This window comes from Portunus trituberculatus, chromosome 35 (genome assembly GCF_017591435.1).
Source record: "Portunus trituberculatus isolate SZX2019 chromosome 35, ASM1759143v1, whole genome shotgun sequence".
Classification (NCBI taxonomy): Eukaryota; Metazoa; Arthropoda; class Malacostraca; order Decapoda; family Portunidae; genus Portunus; species Portunus trituberculatus.
This window is the reverse complement of record NC_059289.1, coordinates 13,613,426-13,635,392: the sequence shown is the minus strand read 5'-3', so window position 1 is coordinate 13,635,392 and position 21,967 is coordinate 13,613,426. Positions and strand designations below refer to the sequence as shown.

Here is a 21,967-nt window from a genome sequence, read left to right as displayed (position 1 = left end):
GGTAGATTGTTCCCAGCATGCTGACCCATTATCCTTGATGCTAAATCAACTAACATACGGTTAAATCTAGCATGTCAAAAGATAGAAGGTAATCCCACAGAAGACATAATAATAATCTGAATAACACTGGATTAATAAGCAAGACTTTTCAGAAAGAAATTCAATAAGAGACAAATATATGCGAGAAATTAAATGATAATTTTATGAAGTTGTACTAACTCATCAACTAGTCTGTCATGATTAGGTTAATAATAATCTATCAGTTGGGAAACTTTACTCTCTTCAATAGAGACTAATTCAACAATAACTGTTGAGGATGTACATGTAGTCCATCATTATAAGACTATTAATTGATTTTATTGGCTGAATAATGTGCAAGTAATATTGAGTGAGTAGTATGACATGATCATGGCATTATTAATATATTTGCTATTAGGAATCACTACATAGTCTGTCATCATTAAGCTCTTTTTTCCATTTACTGGTAGAAGTAACAGACAACCTACACTTTCCTAGAGAGAAAAAAAAAAAAAAAAAAAAAAAAGATAATTAATAGTGAATGATAATATACAATTTCTATATCGAGCATTCATCCTGCATTAGTATCATGACTCCTTTATCTAAAAAAAACATTGTTGCACTTAAAATAAAAAAAAAAAATAATAATAATAATAAATAAAATGTACATGTGAGCTTGACAGTACACATTGAGTTGAATTCACCCAGTCTACCTTGTAAGATGTGCCAACATTAAGTCATCCACCATGCAATTTCCTCTGTGTGGACCCAGCATTGCTTACCTCTGACTGTTAAGCAACCTAATACCCTTTATCCTCCCTACACATTTTCAGTGTCTCCTTTTTTACAATTTTAGAATCACAGACAATTCTATATTGTTGACATTTACTGCTAATACACTAAGGCTTTTATAATAATGATGACAACTACTCGTACACTCAATAACCTCATTCATATCAAAGTAAAATTAAACATATTGATGAAATTTCTCACCTGTTCCTAGCATTATCTTCTTCATTAACAGCATCAGGATTACCATTTTCATCTACATCTGCTGCAACACTTGATGTTCCAGCAGGTAGCAAAGGTTCAATTTCCGAAGGAGCAGTGGTGTGGTCAGGAGGTTCTCTAGCTCTCCGTCCTCCAGGGCCACTAGTATTCTCAGCATCCAGAGTATTTGTGAACTGTTCACTGAGTGAAGTGTCATCCACAGTATTACTGGATGCATTCCTCACAGGACTATCACCACTCTCAATGTCTATTACAACATTCTGGCTACTGGCACTCTGTGCTTCCCCTCCTGCACTGGTCCGTGTACCAGTGTGCTGGTGTGGTGGGGGGGAGCTGAACAAAGAAGGCCATCCTGACCAGACTACAGAGTCCTCTCTTTGGTTCTGGAAGGACTGATCATCTGACCTCCCTCTCCTTGACTGATGATTGAGTTGTCGATGGTGAAGCCTGGAATGAATGATTTACCGTACTTAAACTACAGTACTTTATCAAAGCAAGTCACATGTGTACAAGTCATGACAATGTATCTGGCTTGAGACCAAAAGCTAAGTATACTTGGTTCATTCCTTTCTGAAATATTAGTGAACAGAAAAATTACACACACATTTGTCTTGTCACAAAGCTGAAGACAAAAAATACACATACGTTTGTCTTGACACAAAGTTGAGAAATTATCTATCATAACACAAGAAAAAAGCTATGATACAGTTGTTGTGGTCAATGTTATGTTACCACGAAGAGGGCACAAGAGTAGCAGTGTCGTTAGTTCAGGAACTCTCTCACACTGTCTTCTAAGGGGAGTTAACGAAAACACAGCTTGGGTTTTCCTTATATTAACAATACAGTTATTTACACTGCACAAGGATAGCCTTGTACACACACACACAGTCCACAGCTCTCTGGCAAACGCCCGGGGGGGCCACAACGGCCAGCTTGTGTGTTCGTCAGACTCCAACTAACGTAGCACCGTCTTGTCAATCTCTTGTCAGCAAAAATTCACTGACACCGGTGACCGACTCTTATATTAAAGAACAGTTACAAATGCATTGGTTACAATAGTTAAAGTATTACTTAATCATAAATGAAAGAAATAAAATATATGATAGTACTAAATATATGTCTATGCTGTTATAATTACATATATATAATCCAGCAACCAGAGGTTCTCACACTGAGCCTGTGGGAACGTATACTGACTTAGCATAAGAAGTACTTGCATATGAAAATGAAAGGATGTGCTCCTCGCTAAGATCAGCCTCGCTTCTCACGGCTGTGTGTAGAAACAAGGAAAAAAAAATAACTATATACAATTCGTACCCTAACACAGTTTGTAAAGGAAAAACTGGTACAGTATGTAGAATAAACTACAGACTGCCACACTTACCTGCGAGCATAAGTATTGAGGGTTCTCTGGCGAGTCTGGGCAACGAGGGGTCTCAAAGAGGTGAACACTTGCCGCCATGTGTTGGTCTGCAGGCGACTTGTGAGGGAAAGAGGGAGTGCTATTCTCCTGGATCGGGTAACCTCCTCAGTGGCAACAATGGGTCTCCCGTGGCCTGCCATGTCCACTCTGAGAGGGGAAAGAGAGGAGAAAAAAACTATTAGAGTACATACCAAACAATATTTATAGTTAATATACTAACTCCTAAAAATGAAGTAATTAGTTGTTGTTGTTTGACAAGACCTAAATAGTTCTAGATATACAATAGTCTTCTACACCAGTGGTTCTCAACCTTTTTGGCCCGCGACCCCCCAGACAATATTGGTAGAGACTCGTGACCCCCGCCTTCCCCCGAAGTGCTTCTGACACACACACACACACACACACACACACACACACACACACACACACAGTACATGCCTATGCCCCGGATCATAACAACATAATAGCAACAAATAAGATAAAAAAAATATTTAGAATACACATTTATTACTTTTTTGGTTTTACATTAACTGAAATGAGAATAAGGTTTTGGAATATGCGAGCTACAGCTAGACATCATGAAATGTTACTATAGAATCACTATAAAAGAATAAGATTATGAAATTGCATGTTTAATTTTTCTATATTACATATATATATGAATAAGAAAAATACAATCTTTTGAGACAAAATATGCAAAGCAATACGGTATATTTTATAGAATTAATGTTAAATTCGTACAGCCACTAACAACTTTACTAACTGCTTCAAGAGACAAAAATAAGTATGAAATTATAATAATACTTTTGTTGAAAAAGCTACTGCAGTTAGTATGAATTATGTCTGTGTTTGTAAACCACAATCAAATAAAATTACTGATAACTTTATACCAAAATTTAAATATTCAGCCTTAAAATAATTACAAAATAATTACAGTATTTCCTTAATCTGCTGATATTACAAATCTGCTGAAACCTAAAATCAGCTGATGATGTATAATTCTCATATGAGACAATACACCCACACAAAAATCTGGTAGACTCAGAGATATTTCATACCTCTTTGGTTTGGAAATTAATATATTGGAAATATTTAAGACATTCTGTCTGAGATAATTATTTTCTGGATTTGAAAGAATTGTATGAATTTCTTGCGAAATAATTACTAACGTGGTGTTACAATTAAAGTACAATATTCATGAAAGTTTAAAGACAATGGTCAATATTTAGGCCCTACTATGGGGCTCCACTAGTAGTGATTAGCTAATAATATCCATATTCCACAGTGAAAAATAGTATTTACACAGGCCTAAGTTTATCATGATAACTAACCCCAGTTAGTGAGATACTTGGGCCTGCTTTTTTGAACACAGTAACTCCATCCTGGGTTTGATGCCAGAGATGGCAACTCGGAGATCATCCTCCACCCAGAGTCGTGATCGGTATTTGTTTTTAATATATGTCAGTGCCGAAAAAGTCTTTTCACATAAATAGGTTGATCCAAAAGGAATTAGTACATCCATTGCAGCCTTGGATAATACTGGATATTCATTTGCAACTGAAATCCAGAACTCATCCAGTGTGGTTGAGCCAAACGATGTCTGTAAGGTGCGATCACTGGACAGCTCCAGCAGTTCATCCTCCATGTCGGATGATAAGTGATCCCCTGTAGCAGTGAATGGTTGTCGTATCCAGTCATATCGTTGTGGGGCTGTCTCCTTTGGGAAGTACTTCTTGAAGTGGGCCACAAGACCTCGGAGGTGAGTCGTGATCATTACCTTCACGTTATCGACACTTAGTTCATTCTCCTCCATAAATTCCTCAAGCTCAGGAAACATTTCAACACTGCCCCATCAACTCGCACAGCCCATCGTTCCAGTTTCCTTGTGAATGCATCAATTTTGTCAGAAAGAACCAAGATGTTTGTGTTTGGGCCTTGTAGTGATAAATTCAGCAGATTAAGTCTTTCGAATATACAAGACAAATATGCTAGATTTGCTAACCAGTCAGGGTCAGTCAGATGGTCAGCAAGTTGGGACTCAGACTCAATCAGGAACAGGCGCACCTCATCTCGCAGCTCGTACAAGCGGTTGAGAACTTTGCCCGGGACAGCCACCTGACTTCTGTGTGGAACAACAGTGCTTCATGCTCCGAGCCCATCTCATTGCAGAGTGTGGAGAACAGCCTGGCGTTTATGGGACGTGTTTTGATGTAGTTTACTATTTTAATCGCAGTCTGAAGAACACTACTTAACTCTGGATTGAGTGCTTTGCTCGCAAGAGCTTCCTGTGAATAATACAATGTGTAAAATTTATGTGAGGTGCCACTTGTAAAACTCTTGCCTTAAGTCCTTTCCTTTTACCCAACATTGCCCGGCACCGTCTGTGCACACACCAACACACTGGTCCCAACACAAGCCCTCCTCTCGTATTTTGGTGTCCAGCTTTGTGAATATGTCACTACCTGTGCAGGTTCCGTCCAGTACAGTGCAAAAAAGCATGTCTTCTTGAAGTTTTCCAGCAAAAGTGTATCTGATGAATACCAGTAGTTGTGCAGAATTTGATATGTCTGTCGACTCATCTAGCTGCAGAGCAGCAGTTTATTATTTGTTTGAAATTTATGAGCAGAATTATTTTGACAGCCTTAAAACAAAAGTCGACCATAATACTATTTTTTTTTTTTAACATCATCTTGCGACCCCCCAAAAGCATCTCGCGACCCCCCGAGGGGTCGCGACCCCTAGGTTGAGAACCACTGTTCTACACAATGGTTCATTAGTGATGGAGAAAAAAACTAACTTTCCTTCCTGCTACATCAATGGCATAACAATGGTATATTATAAATTTTGTTTGCTTAGTGCAGGAGTGAAAGGAGTCAGTAGGTAGTACACAGGTAACTCCAGCATGCTACCACTATTCTACTCGCATTCTTGAATCACTCCACATAAAATAGACAACTTTTTTTATTGTACGGTACTTCTCAATAAGAGGCACTACTGGTATCGTTATTTTTTAATTTTTCTGGTACAAGGTGTTGATTTTCAAAAGCATCAATATGTCAATAACAGCTAATAGTGAAAAAAAAAAAAAAACTTCATAAATGTATAGTACAGTGAGCATACTAATACAGCATGAAGTTGTGTAATGAGTTACAAGAACTTTATAAAAAACATTAACCACCACAGATTCACCACAGACCACCAAGCTTGTTGGGGGGATGGGAGGGTAAGGGAAGTGCAGAAAATTTATCTAGAAATATCAAAGTGAGACTTGTTTTGGTCAATTTGCAGTTTCATCTAACCATGGAATCTCAGATGTGTGTGACTCATGTTTTGCTGGTGAGAAATGTTGTGAATTGATTGATGGTATCCTTTCATCGCAAATGAATGTTTTTTGAGTTTTGTTTTTTTCAACTCCAACTTATGCCTACCTCTCATTCCCAATGGGATATGTGGGAAATTTTTTTTTTTGGGTGGGAACCATTAAATTGAGCAATGCAAGTTGCAAAAGAGGTCAGAAATCAACAAATCACATAGATAATATCTGAAAATACTTTGATGGTGGAGGTGGCAGCTTACTGCAGCGGTGGTCAGTGTTGCTTTGTTAGTGTTGAGCAGTGTTGCCAAGGATTCGCTACACCTGAATTTGGATCCGTTGCAGAGGGAGAAATTATAAATTGTCCAAAGAAAACATTACTAGTGTTAGGATATTGGGTTGTGTTAGTAACTGTTGGGGGAGGGTGTTCATGGTGGGGGGGAAGCATGCCCCCTGGTGGCTAGGTTTTAATGTTAGGGATTGTTAAGTAACCCCTGGAGGCTGTCCAAGGGAGCATAGTCTCCTCTGCTAATTTATAATGTTAGGTTTGGTTAACCTTTTGGGTTTCCTCTAAACTAAATTAAGTGGATACAGACAAAAATGTAGCGAATCATTGGCAGTGCTGCTCAACAATAACAAAGCAACCATAAGAATGTTCTAAGGGAATCAGAAAACTATAACAACATTCAAAATCTTGAAATACTCATGAGAGGCTTCAAAAAAATTCCTTAAGAGAAAAATGAGAAGAAAAATGGAATGCGATAATGCCCACATAGAAACAGTGTGGTTCAACCAGAAATAGACTATATATAGCAAAACTCTTATACGAACCAAGCTCCTCATATCTGTGGACTGAAAATTGTGGCAACATAACCTATATTTTAAAAGGACTCTCGTTTTAGTCACACATGTTTTTAAGGAAGGTATGATGGTTCTATTGACAGATTATATCAATATCTACCTCAGTAAAAGCAAAAACACTCTTATGAGCAAAGTTCCTCATAACTGTGGACTTTCAAAAACAGTGGCCACATAAGTTGTATTTCTAAGAGACTCTTCTTTCAGAATCATGTTTTTTTAAGGGTAGTTTCATTGCTCCATTGACAGATTAACATGATTTCTACCTTATCAATACCAAAAACACTCACAGATAAATTTTATTATCTGTGTGGACTTTGAAAACTAGTGGCCACATAAAATACAATTTCAAGATTCCCGTTTCAGTCACACTGATTTTTAAGGGTAGTTTGATGGTTATATTGACAGTTTAACATGATTTCTACCTTACCAAAAGCAAAAACACTATTATGGATAAATTTTATCACCTCTGTGGACTTTGAAAAATAGTGGCCAAATAACATACATTTTCAAAAGACTTAATTTTTTAGTCACACTGGTTTTTAACCCCAGTTTGATGATTCTATTGACAAATTAATATGATATCTACTTAATCAATAGCATAAAAACTCTTACAAAAATGGTTTGTCACCTCTGTGGACTTTGAAAAATAGTGGCCATATAACATATTTTCAAAAGACTCTTGTTTCCATTACATGGCTTTTTAAAGGTAATTTGATGGTTCTATTGACAGATTAACATGATCTCTACCTTATCAATAGCAAAAACACTACCATGGATAAATTTTATCATCTTTGTGGACTTTGAAAAATACTGGTCACATAACATAGCTTCCAAAGACTCTTGTTTCAGTTACATGGGTTTTTAAGTGTAATTAATTTTGATGGTTCTATTGACAGATTGATATGATATCTACTTTATCAATAGCATAAAAACTCTGACAATAAAGGTTTGTCATCTCTGTGGACTTTGAAAAATAGTGGCCATATAACCTATATTTTTAAAAGATTATTGCTTCAGTTACACAGGTTTTTAAGGGTAGTTTGATCATTCTATTGACAGATTAATATGATTTCTACTTTATACATAGCAAAAACACTCATACGAACCAAGCTCCTCATATCTGTGGACTTTGAAAATTGTGGCAACATAACCTATGTTTTTAAAAAGACTCTTGTTTCAGTCACTGTGGTTTTTAAGGGAGGTTTGGTGGTTCTATTGACAGATTACATTGATATCTACCTTATCAAAAGCAAAAACACTCTTACAAACACAGTTCCTCATAACTGTGGACTTTGAAAAATAGTGGCCACATAAGTTGTATTTCTAAAAGACTCTTGTTTTAATAACACAGTTTTCAAGGGTAGTTTCATGGTTCCATTGACAGATTAATATGATTTCTACCTTATCAATAGCAAAAACACTTTTACGGATAAATTTTATCATCTCTATGGACTCTATCCACCATCAAATATATTTTCTGAATTTTTTATGAGATTGTTGATTTCTGACCTCTTGCAACACACATTACTGGATTTAATGCTCCTCCACCTAAAAATCTTGATTTCTTATAGGTCCCCCGAGATTGTTGGGAATGAAGTAGGCATAAGCTGGAGTTGAAGAAACAGTTATAGCTCAAAAAATATTCATTTGCAAAGAAAATTACACATATACCAGCGATCAATTCACTACATCTCTCACCAGAAACACAAGTTACATCCCAGATTCCATGGTTGGGTAAAACTACAAATTGATCCTTGTTTTCTTAGTTCCTTAGAAGTACCTAAGAACACAGACCTTATAATCACTCACATCTGGTATCCCCTAGAAAATCCGAGTCCTAGTTCCTAAAGATTAACACAACTAGTGACCAAATTTATCTACTTAGGTACACAATTCAGTCTTTTTTTCCTAATATACATCTGCTACAGTAATTTCTTCTTTCATAATATCTTAATTTGGTAAGAAATTATGAAAGCAGATGTATATTAGGAAAAAAATACCGAGTTGTGTATCCTAATTTGTTTTTCTTTCCTAATATATGTCTGCTCCAGTGACTACTACTATCATAAGACTTGTGTACCCGCAGAATTGGGCCATCTCCTTTATCTAATTTTCTTCCACACAGTAGTACTTGACGTTTCCCAAAACCATAGCAACAAGGGATAGCCATCCAGGTGAGTCTACTTCATCCACTTTCACAGACATAAAAATGTCAAACTACATATGCCTAATGATCGTCCGGCACATCATACTTTTCCTAGCAAGAAATCATAGTGGCAGATGTACTAGGGGATGTCTATTTAAGAACGTGTTAGGTGGCAGGTAGCAGTGAGTACAGTGAACAAGTGGCAATGTCCGTCACGACGTGAAGAAACCAGGTAATCTCAAGGTCTGGCAACAACAACGTCACGCTAGCCAACATTAGTTTGACAAGAACACAAAGCATAACTATTTGGGAACTTGGGCAGCATCACCTCACCCTACAGGTAGCTCAGGTATACAGGCGTGAGGCGCTAATCACCATAACACTACATGGTGACGTGTAGACGGAGGAACACAGGGGAAATGAGAGAGCACACACCTTCCTCCTCGCCCACTCAGGTAAACAATAACCATTCGAGGATGAGGAAAATTTTACATAATGACCAAACACAGGAAACATACGTGCAATCACCATTAAATACTTAGTGTGCTATGAAGATGTTTTTTTACAGTTGAAATGCAAAATAATAAGTGCACATTCACATTACTATCACAGAGCAACAGTCCCTTTAAAGGATGGCGGGAGACTGACATACGTACGAGTTTAGTCACGTCACGCTCACGAGTTGCTCTTTCACTGTATCATGTGCACGCTGCATATTTTATGGAACACACGTGTAACCAGGGCACACCATATAGTCAATGGAGTAGACGAAAGCAAGAATAATGAGTGCACAAGGAAATGAAGTTGTACCGTCAATGGAACAAACACAAAAATCGACTGAAAAGTAATATGGAATCACGCTGTACACTCAATAGAGAAGACGGATAGCCAGGAGCGATAAGTGTATGGGAACTGACGTAAAACTTAAGTCTAAGTCAGGGTTCAACCATTATGAGTCAAGACAGAGATAAGGCGTTGGGCGGAGCGACTGGATATTTTTTTTTTTTCTATTGCAACTTCTAATACACATGTTAAGATGTATATATACGTTGCACTAGTTTGAATAGCTTCGGCGTATTCCACTTCCTAGACTGATCCATGCGTTAGATTAACCTAGCCTACACCTAAACCACTGAACTACCTCACTACTCTTTCCTCTAATGTGATGTGCGCATGACGGACGTGCGCACCATGTACTGCGCCATACATAATTTAGAGCGGTTAATCACTGTTGCCTAATAATCCATTGAGCTAAAAGTGACAAATGTTTTGTTTTCTTTTTTTCCATGCATTTCATGTACATATTCAGCAGATAAGAAATTTAGAGTGATTTGTAACACATTAAACTTCCTGCTAAATAGATGAGTTATTCAGGAAAATAACAGGCTGATATAATTATACTCCTTGCTGTGCTTCTCTGTACCTACTGTGAAGAGGGCTGGACGATCATGTAATCAGTATCGGATAAGACAAATGAACTATATAAGTTGAATAGAGACAAAAAAAAAAAAAAAAAGGAAACTGGTAAATTCAAGAGAATAGAAGTAATTAAGTGACTGATAAAAGATTATATATATATATATATATATATATATATATATATATATATATATATATATATATATATATATATATATATATATATATATATTGTGAGGATGCATGCTATGTATGAAATTTGTTTGTCGATCACATGAAATAACCTTTTCATATATTCGATAACTTATAACTTATGTGAACACTAATTAATCCACAGCAACATCTGACTGACATTGTTTTGTCTATTGGGCTAGCATGCTTCAATTTCTCGTGACAGTTTTCCCATACATGTCTCGAAAAGGATTCGTCAGTTCGCTGCCTTCTCACTTGAAAGAAATACACATCACAGCAATGTGATGTTGAGCAGTTTTACCTCTTTTGTTGGTATGGTTAAGCGTGATGATCAGACGTCCAGAAGTGACCAAGGATTATACGTTCCTTGGTTGTGACGGTGACGGGACAGAACAGACTCAAGTATAGACGGTGACGAATGCCAACAACCACGATATGCACAGTCACAGCCGCCCACGCCTGACTGATGTCCTTATCACTACTGGATGCTGCTTCCTTACTAAGAGTGGCGGAGTGAAGAGCAGAGATAACGACGGTGAAAGGTAAAAGTAAAGAATCGTAAAGGTCTGATTTATTCTACTTCAATCATTTAAAGCACCGACGGAAGACAAACAAGACCAGGAAAGTCTTATCAAATTTAATAATCTTATCATGTGCATGAAAGGTGAACATGACCGGGAAATTCTTAATTGAATTAGCCTACATTCCAATAGCCTTAACACCAAAGAAAGTAAAAGTGGACTGGGAAAATGTTATCGTGTTCTAGACATACCCAGATTAGCTTTTTTTTTTTTTTGGATGAACTCAAAATTAATAAAAGAATAAACTGATCAAGACTTTTCTACTTGAAGTTTTTTCCGTATCGTGAGTCACAATGAACTATATAACCGAGCATTGCATGAGGTGGTGTAATTGGTAACAATACTTCCTGCTCAGACTGACTATATATGGAATTATTGGATTGATAGTTCATGGTGGTGTTGTGTAAGGGATGTGAACAACCTTTTATATTCTCTCTCTCTCTCTCTCTCTCTCTCTCTCTCTCTCTCTGTGTGTGTGTGTGTGTGTGTGTGTGTGTTGATGCGCCACTTACAATTACATATCAATTAACCAACACGAACACGCTCTTATCTTTACAGTCTACCAGTAAGGTTATGGTCGTGTCCCCCAGCCATGCACCTGCCTCCCCTACGAAGCCAGAGTACATGCGCACCTACCATTACTGGCTTGAAAACACCTGCCGACACACCCATGGTAACCTGTACTGATGAGTCACAAGGAACACATAGAGAGAGAGAGAGAGAGAGAGAGAGAGAGAGAGAGAGAGAGAGAGAGAGAGAGAGAGAGAGAGAGAGAGAGAGAGAGAGAGAGAGAGAGAGAGAGAGAGAGAGAGAGAGAGAGAGCGCATCCTTCGTTTTTACTGTCTTGCACTTATTACTTTAAACGGTGTAAGCGTATCAGTCTTGTCAAGATAATTAAATAGGCTACTGTTTGTTCTTTCTTGGTGTTCTTTTGTGTATTCATGAGCGACACTTGCAAAATAAAATTTACTTACAAATATATGACCATCATGCTTCCCTCTCCCCCCGTCTTAGATGGTGTTAATACATTAGAGTTGTTTATAAATATGTATACACGCCAGCATCTGACTCCTTGCTGATCCTTTTCTTGCTTTCTTTTTCTTTTTCTCTGCGCCATCACCCTGGCATGGGTACTTGGCCGTTTTTTTTTATTTCTTTCATTTTGACTTACTTTTTTTTTTTTTTTTTACATTTGTATATTTATTTTCCTTAATATAATGTAGTTTTTATTGATTTTTATTTGTTTATTTATTTATTTTGATTTCTATTTCTATGCGTTTCGCTTTACCCAAAGATATAAACATTATAATATTATACACATTCAAACCTTCATACACGCTCCATTCACACTGGGATCCTATTGCTAATACTGTCCAGTAACCAAATAAATATAATTTGTCAGTAGGAACACCCGGTAACCCCAAAGGCAGGCAGGCAGGCAGGCAGGTCAGACTACCTCAGAAACATCTGTAGCCAATGACAACTGCCTTGAAAGAAGGATGACAGATGTCACTTTCGTTTGAAAGTATATATATACAAAAAAAAAAAAAAAAAAAAAGAAAACATTATTGTGTTCGTGTTGATTCTGGCAAAATTGATCTTGACAAGTACGGCCCATTGTTACCAAACACCAACAAAGTGGCCATCAGTTTGTGTGTGAGCAGCTCAGCGCTGGCGGTAAGAGACATTGAGAATGGTGAACACGAAGATGCTGATAATACTGATATTAACGAAGACATTAGTGTGTGTGTAGCCTCTCAGTAATCGGAGATTAATTATCTATGCACCGTTGACCCAAAGCAAACAGCGGTGTGTGGTGTGGGTTGATCGCTGTGTTCCTCCTGCTGATGCCACGGACAGCCGCTATCAAGCAGTCTTTGGCTAACGTAAGTAATATATTGCTGCAAATCATTTCACTGTGCTGTCATGTCATAACCTAACCTTGCTAACCTCAAGGACAATGTATCGGTGAACTAACGCCTGCAGGCACTTAAAAATACCAATAATTCAAACCTTCAATACGTCCATAAACCAATCCCCTGACCCGCTGCCTCTCTCTGTCATCATATGCTTCATTTCTCACTCATTACGGGCCACACTGGTCACAAAGTGAAGCCATAGGCCTAAACTTTCATGTCCGTTGTAGAAATATATCCGCAATTCCGTGATTTGTGTGTTATGGAGGTCCAGTGAGAGGAAGCAGGCCAGGACGCTATGCTGTGACGTCATCATCGGATCCCGCCCAAATCCTTCACCGGGCAAAGATCGTCGACTTCCAGTATTATACATATATTTGTCTCGGTTCATTATTTCGAGTCACAAGTGCCTTCTAAGGATTTCTAATGATGGTTAGCTGTGTTTTACATGTTTTTCATGCATGAATTAAGTGAAGTACGGTGATTTAGAGGATATTTATGATTCAAATGAGAGGGCGAAAATACGTAAAAAATCTTACTTCCGCTGTGAATAATTTTTTATTTGAGGTTTTAGCGAACTATTTGTGTTTTCAAAGAAGAGTTCATAATGAGAAAAGTGTATAGGACTCCAGATAAGTTAAATATGTGGGCCTTAAGAGTAATTTGTACCCCTGTTAATGTTGTAAAAAAAGTCACTTTTAATATATTTATTTTTCTAACTCAGCCGTGTTGCCAGGTTTTGATATACCGAAATGATTGTCATAATCTTTAGAAGACGTAACCGATTCTATTGAATGAAATTGGTGGGCTTTAAAATTGTTTTTAGGCATGTCAAAGTTTTAACATTTTATTTAATATGTTTTTTTAAATATTCTTATTATTCCTTATCCCGGCAATAATTTTACATTTTAGTAATTTTTTCGATTAATAACAAGTCAGAATTTTTATATCATTCGTGTCCAACTGCATTTTTTAAAATCTTCATTTTCAAAATGATTTACATAACGTAAATATGTGACGTCATCAAGAGGGGAGGCCCTCCTCCAGGGTGGACCCAGGTTCCCGGGTGTGTGGGTGGATGGGTGGCTGTGGCTGTGTGTGTGTGTGTGTGTGTGTGTGTGTGTGTGTGTGTGTGTGTGTGTGTGTGTGTGTGTGTGTGTGTGTGTGTATTGCTTTGTCTTTCGTTATCAAGGCATGGTCCACCAGACTCATAACTTGCTCCCAGCCCTAGGGTGTGTGGGTTTGTGTGTGTGTGTGTGTGTGTGTGTGTGTGTGTGTGTGTGTGTGTGTGTGTGTGTGTGTGTGTGTGTGTGTGTGTGTGTGTGTGTGTGTGTGTGTGTGTGTGTGTGTGTGTGTGTGTGTGTGTGTGTGTGTGTGTGTGTGTGTGTCGGTGTTGTGTGTGTGTGTGTGTTGTTGCGTGTGTGTGTGTGTGTGTGTGTGTGTGTGTGTGTGTGTGTGTGTGTGTGTGTGTGTGTGTGTGTTTATTTACTTAGTTTTACCTAGTTGTAGTTTTAAAGGCCTGCTGGGGCTTTACGCTCGTGTGGCCCCGTCTCCATATCTACACTTACCTACTTATAGTGTGTGTGTGTGTGTGTGTGTGTAATTCAATCTGCTGCAGTCTCTGACGAGACAGCCAGACGTTACCCTACGGAACGAGCTCAGAGCTCATTATTTCCGATCTTGGGATAGGTCTGAGACCAGGCACACACCACACACCGGGACAAGGTCACAACTCCTCGATTTACATCCCGTACCTACTCACTGCTAGGTGAACAGGGGCTACACGTGAAACACCCAAATATCTCCACCCGGCCGGGGAATCGAACCCCGGTCATCTGGCTTGTGAAGCCAGCGCTCTAACCACTGAGCTACCGGGCCGTGTTGTGTGTGTGTGTGTGTGTGTGTGTGTGTGTGTGTGTGTGTGTGTGTGTGTGTGTGTGTGTGTGTGTGTGTGTGTGTGTGTGTGTGAGGATAGTGGTGGAGAAGATGACGACGTGGTGACCCTCTGATTACTGGCAGAGAGAAGGCATTGACCAGTACGGGACGGTTAAACTGGTGGAAGCGAAAGGCATTGTCTTTGAGGTGGTTGAATCAATGGAAGGAGAACTGAAGGCTTCACCAGACGTTGCTGCTGAGAAATCAAATGGCCAGGATTGGTAAGGAGTCAATTCTTATAGTGAAGGAATAGTGCAATATGTTCCACTGTTTGTTTTGGTAGTACAGGCAGTGGTGGTGGTGATACTGAAAACAAGAATAAGAAAAAGACTGACTGACAACAACGACATTGACAAGAGAAATAATAACAGCACAACAACAACATAAACAATAACACGCTAACATAAAAGACAGCCTTTCCACCTGCATATCCGCGAGCGTGAAAAGAAAAAAAAAAAAAAAAAAAAAAAAAAAAAAAAAAAAGAGAGAGAGAGAGAGAGAGAGAGAGAGAGAGAGAGAGAGAGAGAGGAGGAGGAGGAGGAGGAGGAGGAGGATCGTCATGCATGATGAGGGAGTGACCGATTGAGAGAGTTCATGAGGAGCTGCCTGACGAAGGTGGCGGAGGCTGTGTCCCTGCACGGTCTCACTACTGTATCTTCCGTAGCCTCCCCACACCACTTCACCGCCCGCACCTCCCTTACGTAAAGTACACATTGCACTTTTTTCCTACCCACACTCTCATCAGGTTCTTTCTCTTCTTTCCCCCAAGGGTGTGGCGGTCATGAGGGACGCCGGCAGCACTACATCGCCACTTGTTACTGCGACACTCGGCTACTGCTAATGTTATGTAGATGTGGTGGTGTCTAATGTGATGTTGGCGACTCTGCAGGGATGTTCAAGATGTATTATGTTCAAAACTGATCCCATTTATTTATATTACTAGAAAAGCTCGATCTGTCTCGCTTTTTTGTATCTTAAAGTGACATGACTGTTTATTTCCACTGAATATTGTCTTTTTCATAAAGTGAGAGAGGGAGAGAGAAAAAAAAAACCACCTTGTAATTATTCATAACCCAGCGGGTGGTCGATTATTAGAAGTTCCCGGGTCCTTAATTATATATGATATCTGCTCAGCGAACAGCACAGTTTGTTAGTCTCTTTCACGGTCTTTATGCCGCGACTTCTCGTATTTCCTCTCTCTTTCTTTCTTGATGCATTTAGTCTTTTCTCCACTAACTGAACCAGTCACTGCTCCATCCTCCTCCTCTGCTCATACATTACATTCAATCGTCCTTCAAAGTATTCCGCCCCATCTTTCCACTCAGCGCCGTCCATCATGTGCTTTCACATTTTTCATTTTAGTCTTTAATTTTCTTGTTCACAAAAACAATAACAATGATAGTGCTAACAATGATAATGCTAACAATAATAATGATAATAGTAATAATAAATAATAATAATAATAATGATAACAACAACAACAATAATATACAAAAAAACCCAGCCGTAATGCTTTCTTTTAAAGTAATTATGTCGGCTACTTTATTTCTCTCTCTCCTGCCTGTTCTTTTTTGGTGTAATGATCCTCGTGCCGCACTGAAACACGCTCATCCGTACCTCGCGGCTTGATTTGCGGAAGGGATGGAGGATGCGCTCTTGGAATAGAGGAGGATGCCTTGGGAGGTACGGATGGGGCAGGAGGGAGGGCAGGGAAGGGGCTTACTCAGATGGTGGCGCAAAGTTCAACGTCCCTTGTATTAAATAATAATGCCGTCAACATCGATACGAAAGCACCTGCAGCCAGTGAGGGTCATTAGCACCTCTTTCCCTTGCCCTTCTCACCTGCCGCCTCGCCCTCCACGCACCTGCTCCGCCGTGATGGACAGGTTACACGTAAGCACAGGAAACTATATTCATTGCTATAAACAGCGTTTCTCCTAAGTTCTGACAGTGATGTATCTCAGTACTTATGCTCCCTCCATAAGGGAGGCTGTGGCATAGTGGATAAGGTGGTGAGCGTGGGATCGGGCAGACGTCCACGCGTAGGTTCGAATCCCACCACGTACAGCCTTAAAACACTTTGCCATTTGTCGAGTGGTTTAAAGCTACCTACAAATCACCATGATACCCAGGTTCTAGGTGGTTACACTCAAGATGAGCTTGGGTGGTGATATGGGCCTTAATATGGGTACCACTATAAATAAAATTGCCTGCGCCACTAATGAACGGAAGCTGAACAGCGCTTCCCATACACTCTTCAAGTGCGCCATAGGCCTTACCGTAAAAAAAAAAAAAAAAACTTTTTGCTCTCTCCTACACCCAGTAATTCAATTTTACAATCACTATATTTCTTTCTTGTTTCTGCTTTTGTCATTTTTACTGTTATCAACAATTATCTTTTTTTTTTTTTCTATTTTCATGCATTTATTTGATTACTATTTTTTCCCCCCACTGAGAGGAAAGTACCGGTGGCTTCCGCATTGGGTGGTTGTCATGGTGACGCCATGTATACTTGTGGCCTCAGGTATATAAGGGCACCCATGGCTTGCTACCCGGACCACAAGCAGCTACACCTACGCAGGCTTAGGCAGTGCGTGGGGGGCGCCGTGCGTCGTGGTCATGAAAGGTAAGGCAATGAAGTGGTGGATGGTCGTACATGCTTGCCTCTCTAACATTCCCGGGAGCAATTAAGTGTCATTTAATGTTTGGGAAGTGTCTCTGTGATGCCTTTGATCTTCTGACTGCTATGACTTCGCTTCAGATGTAATCATTCAACGTCACCAAGTGTTTGAAAACTGGTTCAATGTTGCCTTACATTCTTTATAGCCATGATTCCCTTTAAGCTTAATAAAACGGTTCGGTGCAAATCTAGGATATGATTTAAAAATGTATCACTGTCAACATTAAAAATGATCGAAAAGTTCAAACTTTTTTTAGTCTGAAGTTTATTTGTTCGGTAAAATCGTTTATGGCTAGTCGAATGCAATCCTTTGACAGCCTCGCCTCCTTAAACTCAATACAATGACAATATGCAAGTTTCCAGTGTGATCAAGAAAAATATCAATAATAGGAGAAATAGAATAGTCCAAATATTTTAAGAGTGTAGTTTTAAATTTGATCAATAAGACGGTAGGGTTACACTCATGCAGTAACGTGTCATCACCAATCATAGTTGGTCAGCACAACACATCATGATGTAATAATTCAAGTTGAAGAATGTGTGCAGGGTGACACGTGTAAAGCTGCCACTCTAAACTCTCGTTCATTTATTTAGACTTCAGCAAATAGTACAGAACCACGCTCAGTAACACTCCCTGGGGAACCATGTCGACCTGAACACAGGATCACTTATTCACAAGCACACAGAAGAGAGACTGAATGGAAGAGTAACAGTTCACTTGGTACTCTGATCGAGACATTTAAATCTAATTATTTCTCTTCACCAGGTCAAGTGTGGACACTTGTCGCGGTGGTGTGGGCGGCGGTATGGGCGTGGGTGGATGGCGCATTGTCAGTAAAGCGATCTTCCGACCCTAACACCATCATGGATAGCCTTGGGCCTGTCATCCCTACGGGCTTGATCTTTGGTGATCCTCCTGATGTAAGTCTTAAAGTCTTTCGTATGTGTGTGTGTGTGTGTGTGTGTGTGTGTGTGTGTGTGTGTGTGTGTGTGTGTGTGTATTCACCTGTCTGTCTCTCCACAGCTCGCCAATGACGTCGTGGGTAAACCTTTTGATCCAAACGACTCCGCGCCGCTTGACCCACAGATCGGTAAGTCCCTTCTGCCCACTTCTCTTCTTTCTTCTTGCATCTACTCACTTATCTGTATTCCTTTCTTTCTCTCTCTAGGTGTATTTCTTTTGGTTCGTATATTTTCTTTGCAATCTCTCTCTCTCTCTCTCTCTCTCTCTCTCTCTCTCTCTCTCTCTCTCTCTCTCTCTCGTTTGTAAAAAAAAACTCCCACATCTTTTTAAAAGGTGAGATTCTTTAGGAACTTTGTTGTTTATAATTGTCTTCCTTAAACCCGTCCCCATTCCTTCCTCCAGCCTATGACCCAGTGGAGAATCCCACGGGGGAAGATCCCATTCTTTCTGCACAGCGCTTCGAGGGCGACATCATACTGGAGAATGAGGCTGAACTAACTGACCTTCTTGGAGGGGGTAGAAAGGTGTGTTCCCATCCTCTCCTGCGCCTCGTGTGTTTGTGTGTGTGTGTGTGTAATTCACCTGCTGGTCACTCATCCAGGCTTCCCCATTACGGAGCGAGCTCAGAGCTCATAGACCGATCTTCGGGTAGGACTGAGTCCACAACACACACCGGAAAAGCGAGGCCACAACCCCTCGAGTTATATCCCGTACCTATTTACTGCTAGGTGAACATTAAGAAGCTTGCCCATCTGCCTCGTCACTTTACGGGATTCGAACCCGGACCATCTCGGTTGTGAGCCGAGCGTGCTAGCCACTACACTACGCCACTACGCGGTGTGTGTGTGTGTGTGTGTGTGTGTGTGTGTGTGTGTGTAATTCACCTCGGTCGTCTGCTGGTCACCCAGCCAGTCTTCCCCATTACGGAGCGAGCTCAGAGCTCATAGACCGATCTTCGGGTAGGACTGAGACCACAACACACTCCACACACCGGAAAAGCGAGGCCACAACCCCTCGAGTTACATCCCGTACCTATTTACTGCTAGGTGAACAAGGGGCTACACATTTAAGAGGCTTGCCCATTTACCTCGCCGCTTTCCGGGACTCGAACCCGGACCCTCACGACTGTGAGTCGCGCATGCTAACCACTACACTACGCGGTGTGTGTGTGTGTGTGTGTGTGTGTGTGTGTGTGTGTGTGTGTGTGTGTGTGTGTGTGTGTGTGTGTGTGTGTGTGTGTGTGTGTGTGTGTTTAATACGTTATTCTAGTGTACCATATTTATTTCGTGCCTTGCTCTACTCTAAACATTCCCCTGTCTATTTTCTCTAATCTCTCATTTCTCTGTAACTTGCCCCAAAATGTTTTCTTGTCCATTTCCTTCATTGTTTCACTTCTCCAGCGTATCTCTAAACGCTTCCCGGAACTTTTTTGGCTCATTCTTTCAATTTTATAATTTGTAACTTATTTCCTATCCATCCAGTGCAGCCTTCACACGTGGCCTCCATCTTACCATTATTCTTTCCTACATTTATTGTTCAGAGATAAACAGTTTAATTTATCATACTTTTCTTTGCAGGGTCGTAATATGGTCAAAGATCACTCTAAGAAATGGCCTGGTGGAGTTGTTCCCTACGTTGTGTCTTCATTATACGGTAAATACAAATGAAATACACTTTAATTCTCTCCATTACATTCTCATCCCCCAGTCCTATATATAGCTAGCTGGTTTTGATATTGCCTCAACATCTGTTATTTTTTTTTCTTTTTAACTTCAATGCATTCCATCGTCATCCATCAATTCTAGTTTACTGTAATATTGCCTACATGACATCCACGGGTTTCTTTAACTTTTCATCTTTCTTTATATCAAATCGGCTGTTTTCTTACTTGGGTTTACAGTTTACGCTCTTTCCTTGCATAATTTATCCAGTCTCTTTCCTGCCTTTTTTTTTCTGGACTTTTCACTTATAACAACTGCTCTCATTAACTTATTCATTTAGTGGCTCTGTTCTCTAAGTTTTCCCGATTCACGGGGTGATTCAACGACTCTGCTGCTTCCTTCAGTGTTCACCAAATGTTTACTCCCTAAAGTACGGTATTAAAATTTCTTTGATTCAGCCTGATCTCTACCACCGTGAGCCAACAACCACCTTACGTGACCCCACCAGAAGTAACACTTACTCTACTGGTTTCTCCTGCAGAATCATCAGAGAGGAAAATTATAAAAAGAGCCATGAACTCATTACAGGAGAGCTCCTGCATCTCATTCGTGCCCAGATCAAACCATCAAAACTATATTCACATCATAAAGAGTGCAGGGTGAGTGGCAAGTGGAGGAGGAGGAGGAGGAGGAGGAGGAGGAGGAGGAGGAGGAGGAGGAGGAGGAGGAGGAGGAGGAGGAGGAGGAGAAGTAGGCGGCACAAAAATTATGAAATAACTTATTACTGTTATAATTTTCCTTTCCTTCCACTAGCTCCACTTCATTTATCACCACTACCACCACCACCACCACCACCATCACCACCAATATTCTTTTTCAGGTGTTCAAGCTCAGTGGGGATGAAGGGCGGTGTACAGGCAGTGACCCTGGACAAGAACTGTCTGTACCACGGCGTTGTCATACATGAACTGATGCACGCCCTCGGTCTCTGGCACGAACACTCCCGCTACGACCGAGACTCCCACATCAAGATCCTGTTTCAAAATTTAGCGCCCAAAATGGAATACAATTTTGAGAAGTACGGCAGGGATAAGATTGAAACCAACGGTGTGCCCTACGACCTGGGTAAGTGTGTGTGTGTGTGTGTGTGTGTGTGTGTGTGTGTGTGTGTGTGTGTGTGTGTGTGTGTGTGTGTGTGTGTGAGAGAGAGAGAGAGAGAGAGAGAGAGAGAGAGAGAGAGAGAGAGAGAGAGAGAGAGAATGTTGAATCCTCTTACTTTCTTTATACGCCCACACAAGATTGTCTCCCAACACACACACACACACACACACACACACGGCCCGATAGCTCAGTGGTTAGAGCGCTGGCTTCACAAGCCAGAGGACCGGGGTTCGATTCCCCGGCCGGGTGGAGATATTTGGGTGTGTCTCCTTTCACGTGTAGCCCCTGTTCACCTAGCAGTGAGTAGGTACGGGATGTAAATCGAGGAGTTGTGACCTTGTTGTCCCGGTGTGTGGTGTGTGCCTGGTCTCAGGCCTATCCGAAGATCGGAAATAATGAGCTCTGAGCTCGTTCCGTAGGGTAACGTCTGGCTGTCTCGTCAGAGACTGCAGCAGATCAAACAGTGAATTACACACATCGCTGAAGGTGACAGGGACTTCTGGATTTACAATATCCTTCATTATATTTTCTCTGTGCCTCAGTGTCCTGTTTTCCTTTTGTTGTCACATTAATAAGCTGTTCATGTTAGCCAAAGCGCGATCGTTGAGCTTATACATATGACACAACAAGAAAAGACAACACACTTATATACTTCAAATGTCAAGAAAGTATTAAGGAAACTATTA

The 21,967-nt window shown here is 40.2% G+C and overlaps 2 protein-coding genes across 15 annotated transcripts in view; one reads left to right on the top strand and one right to left on the bottom strand.

The window, feature by feature from the left end:
* Window positions 1-21,967, bottom strand: part of LOC123513183 (RING finger and transmembrane domain-containing protein 2-like) — a 58,070-nt gene that overhangs the window by 9,735 nt on the left and 26,368 nt on the right. For 2 of the 13 annotated variants that reach the window (XM_045270143.1, XM_045270144.1), the window contains exons 1-3: window positions 9,914-9,996; window positions 2,414-2,599; window positions 1,012-1,476 (exon numbers count right to left, since the gene is read on the bottom strand). In XM_045270143.1, the coding sequence (XP_045126078.1) occupies window positions 1,012-1,476; window positions 2,414-2,599; window positions 9,914-9,981 (719 nt within the window). In that variant the 5' untranslated portion in view covers window positions 9,982-9,996. The other 11 variants (XM_045270149.1, XM_045270151.1, XM_045270148.1 and 8 more) reach the window with 11 other exon arrangements.
* Window positions 17,374-21,967, top strand: part of LOC123513185 (zinc metalloproteinase nas-6-like) — a 6,742-nt gene continuing 2,148 nt past the window's right edge. For both annotated transcript variants that reach the window (XM_045270162.1, XM_045270161.1), the window contains exons 1-7: window positions 17,374-17,441; window positions 18,262-18,416; window positions 18,520-18,586; window positions 18,862-18,983; window positions 20,037-20,112; window positions 20,662-20,779; window positions 21,001-21,245. In XM_045270162.1, the coding sequence (XP_045126097.1) occupies window positions 17,435-17,441; window positions 18,262-18,416; window positions 18,520-18,586; window positions 18,862-18,983; window positions 20,037-20,112; window positions 20,662-20,779; window positions 21,001-21,245 (790 nt within the window). In that variant the 5' untranslated portion in view covers window positions 17,374-17,434. The remainder of the gene's footprint in view (window positions 17,442-18,261; window positions 18,417-18,519; window positions 18,587-18,861; window positions 18,984-20,036; window positions 20,113-20,661; window positions 20,780-21,000; window positions 21,246-21,967) is intronic.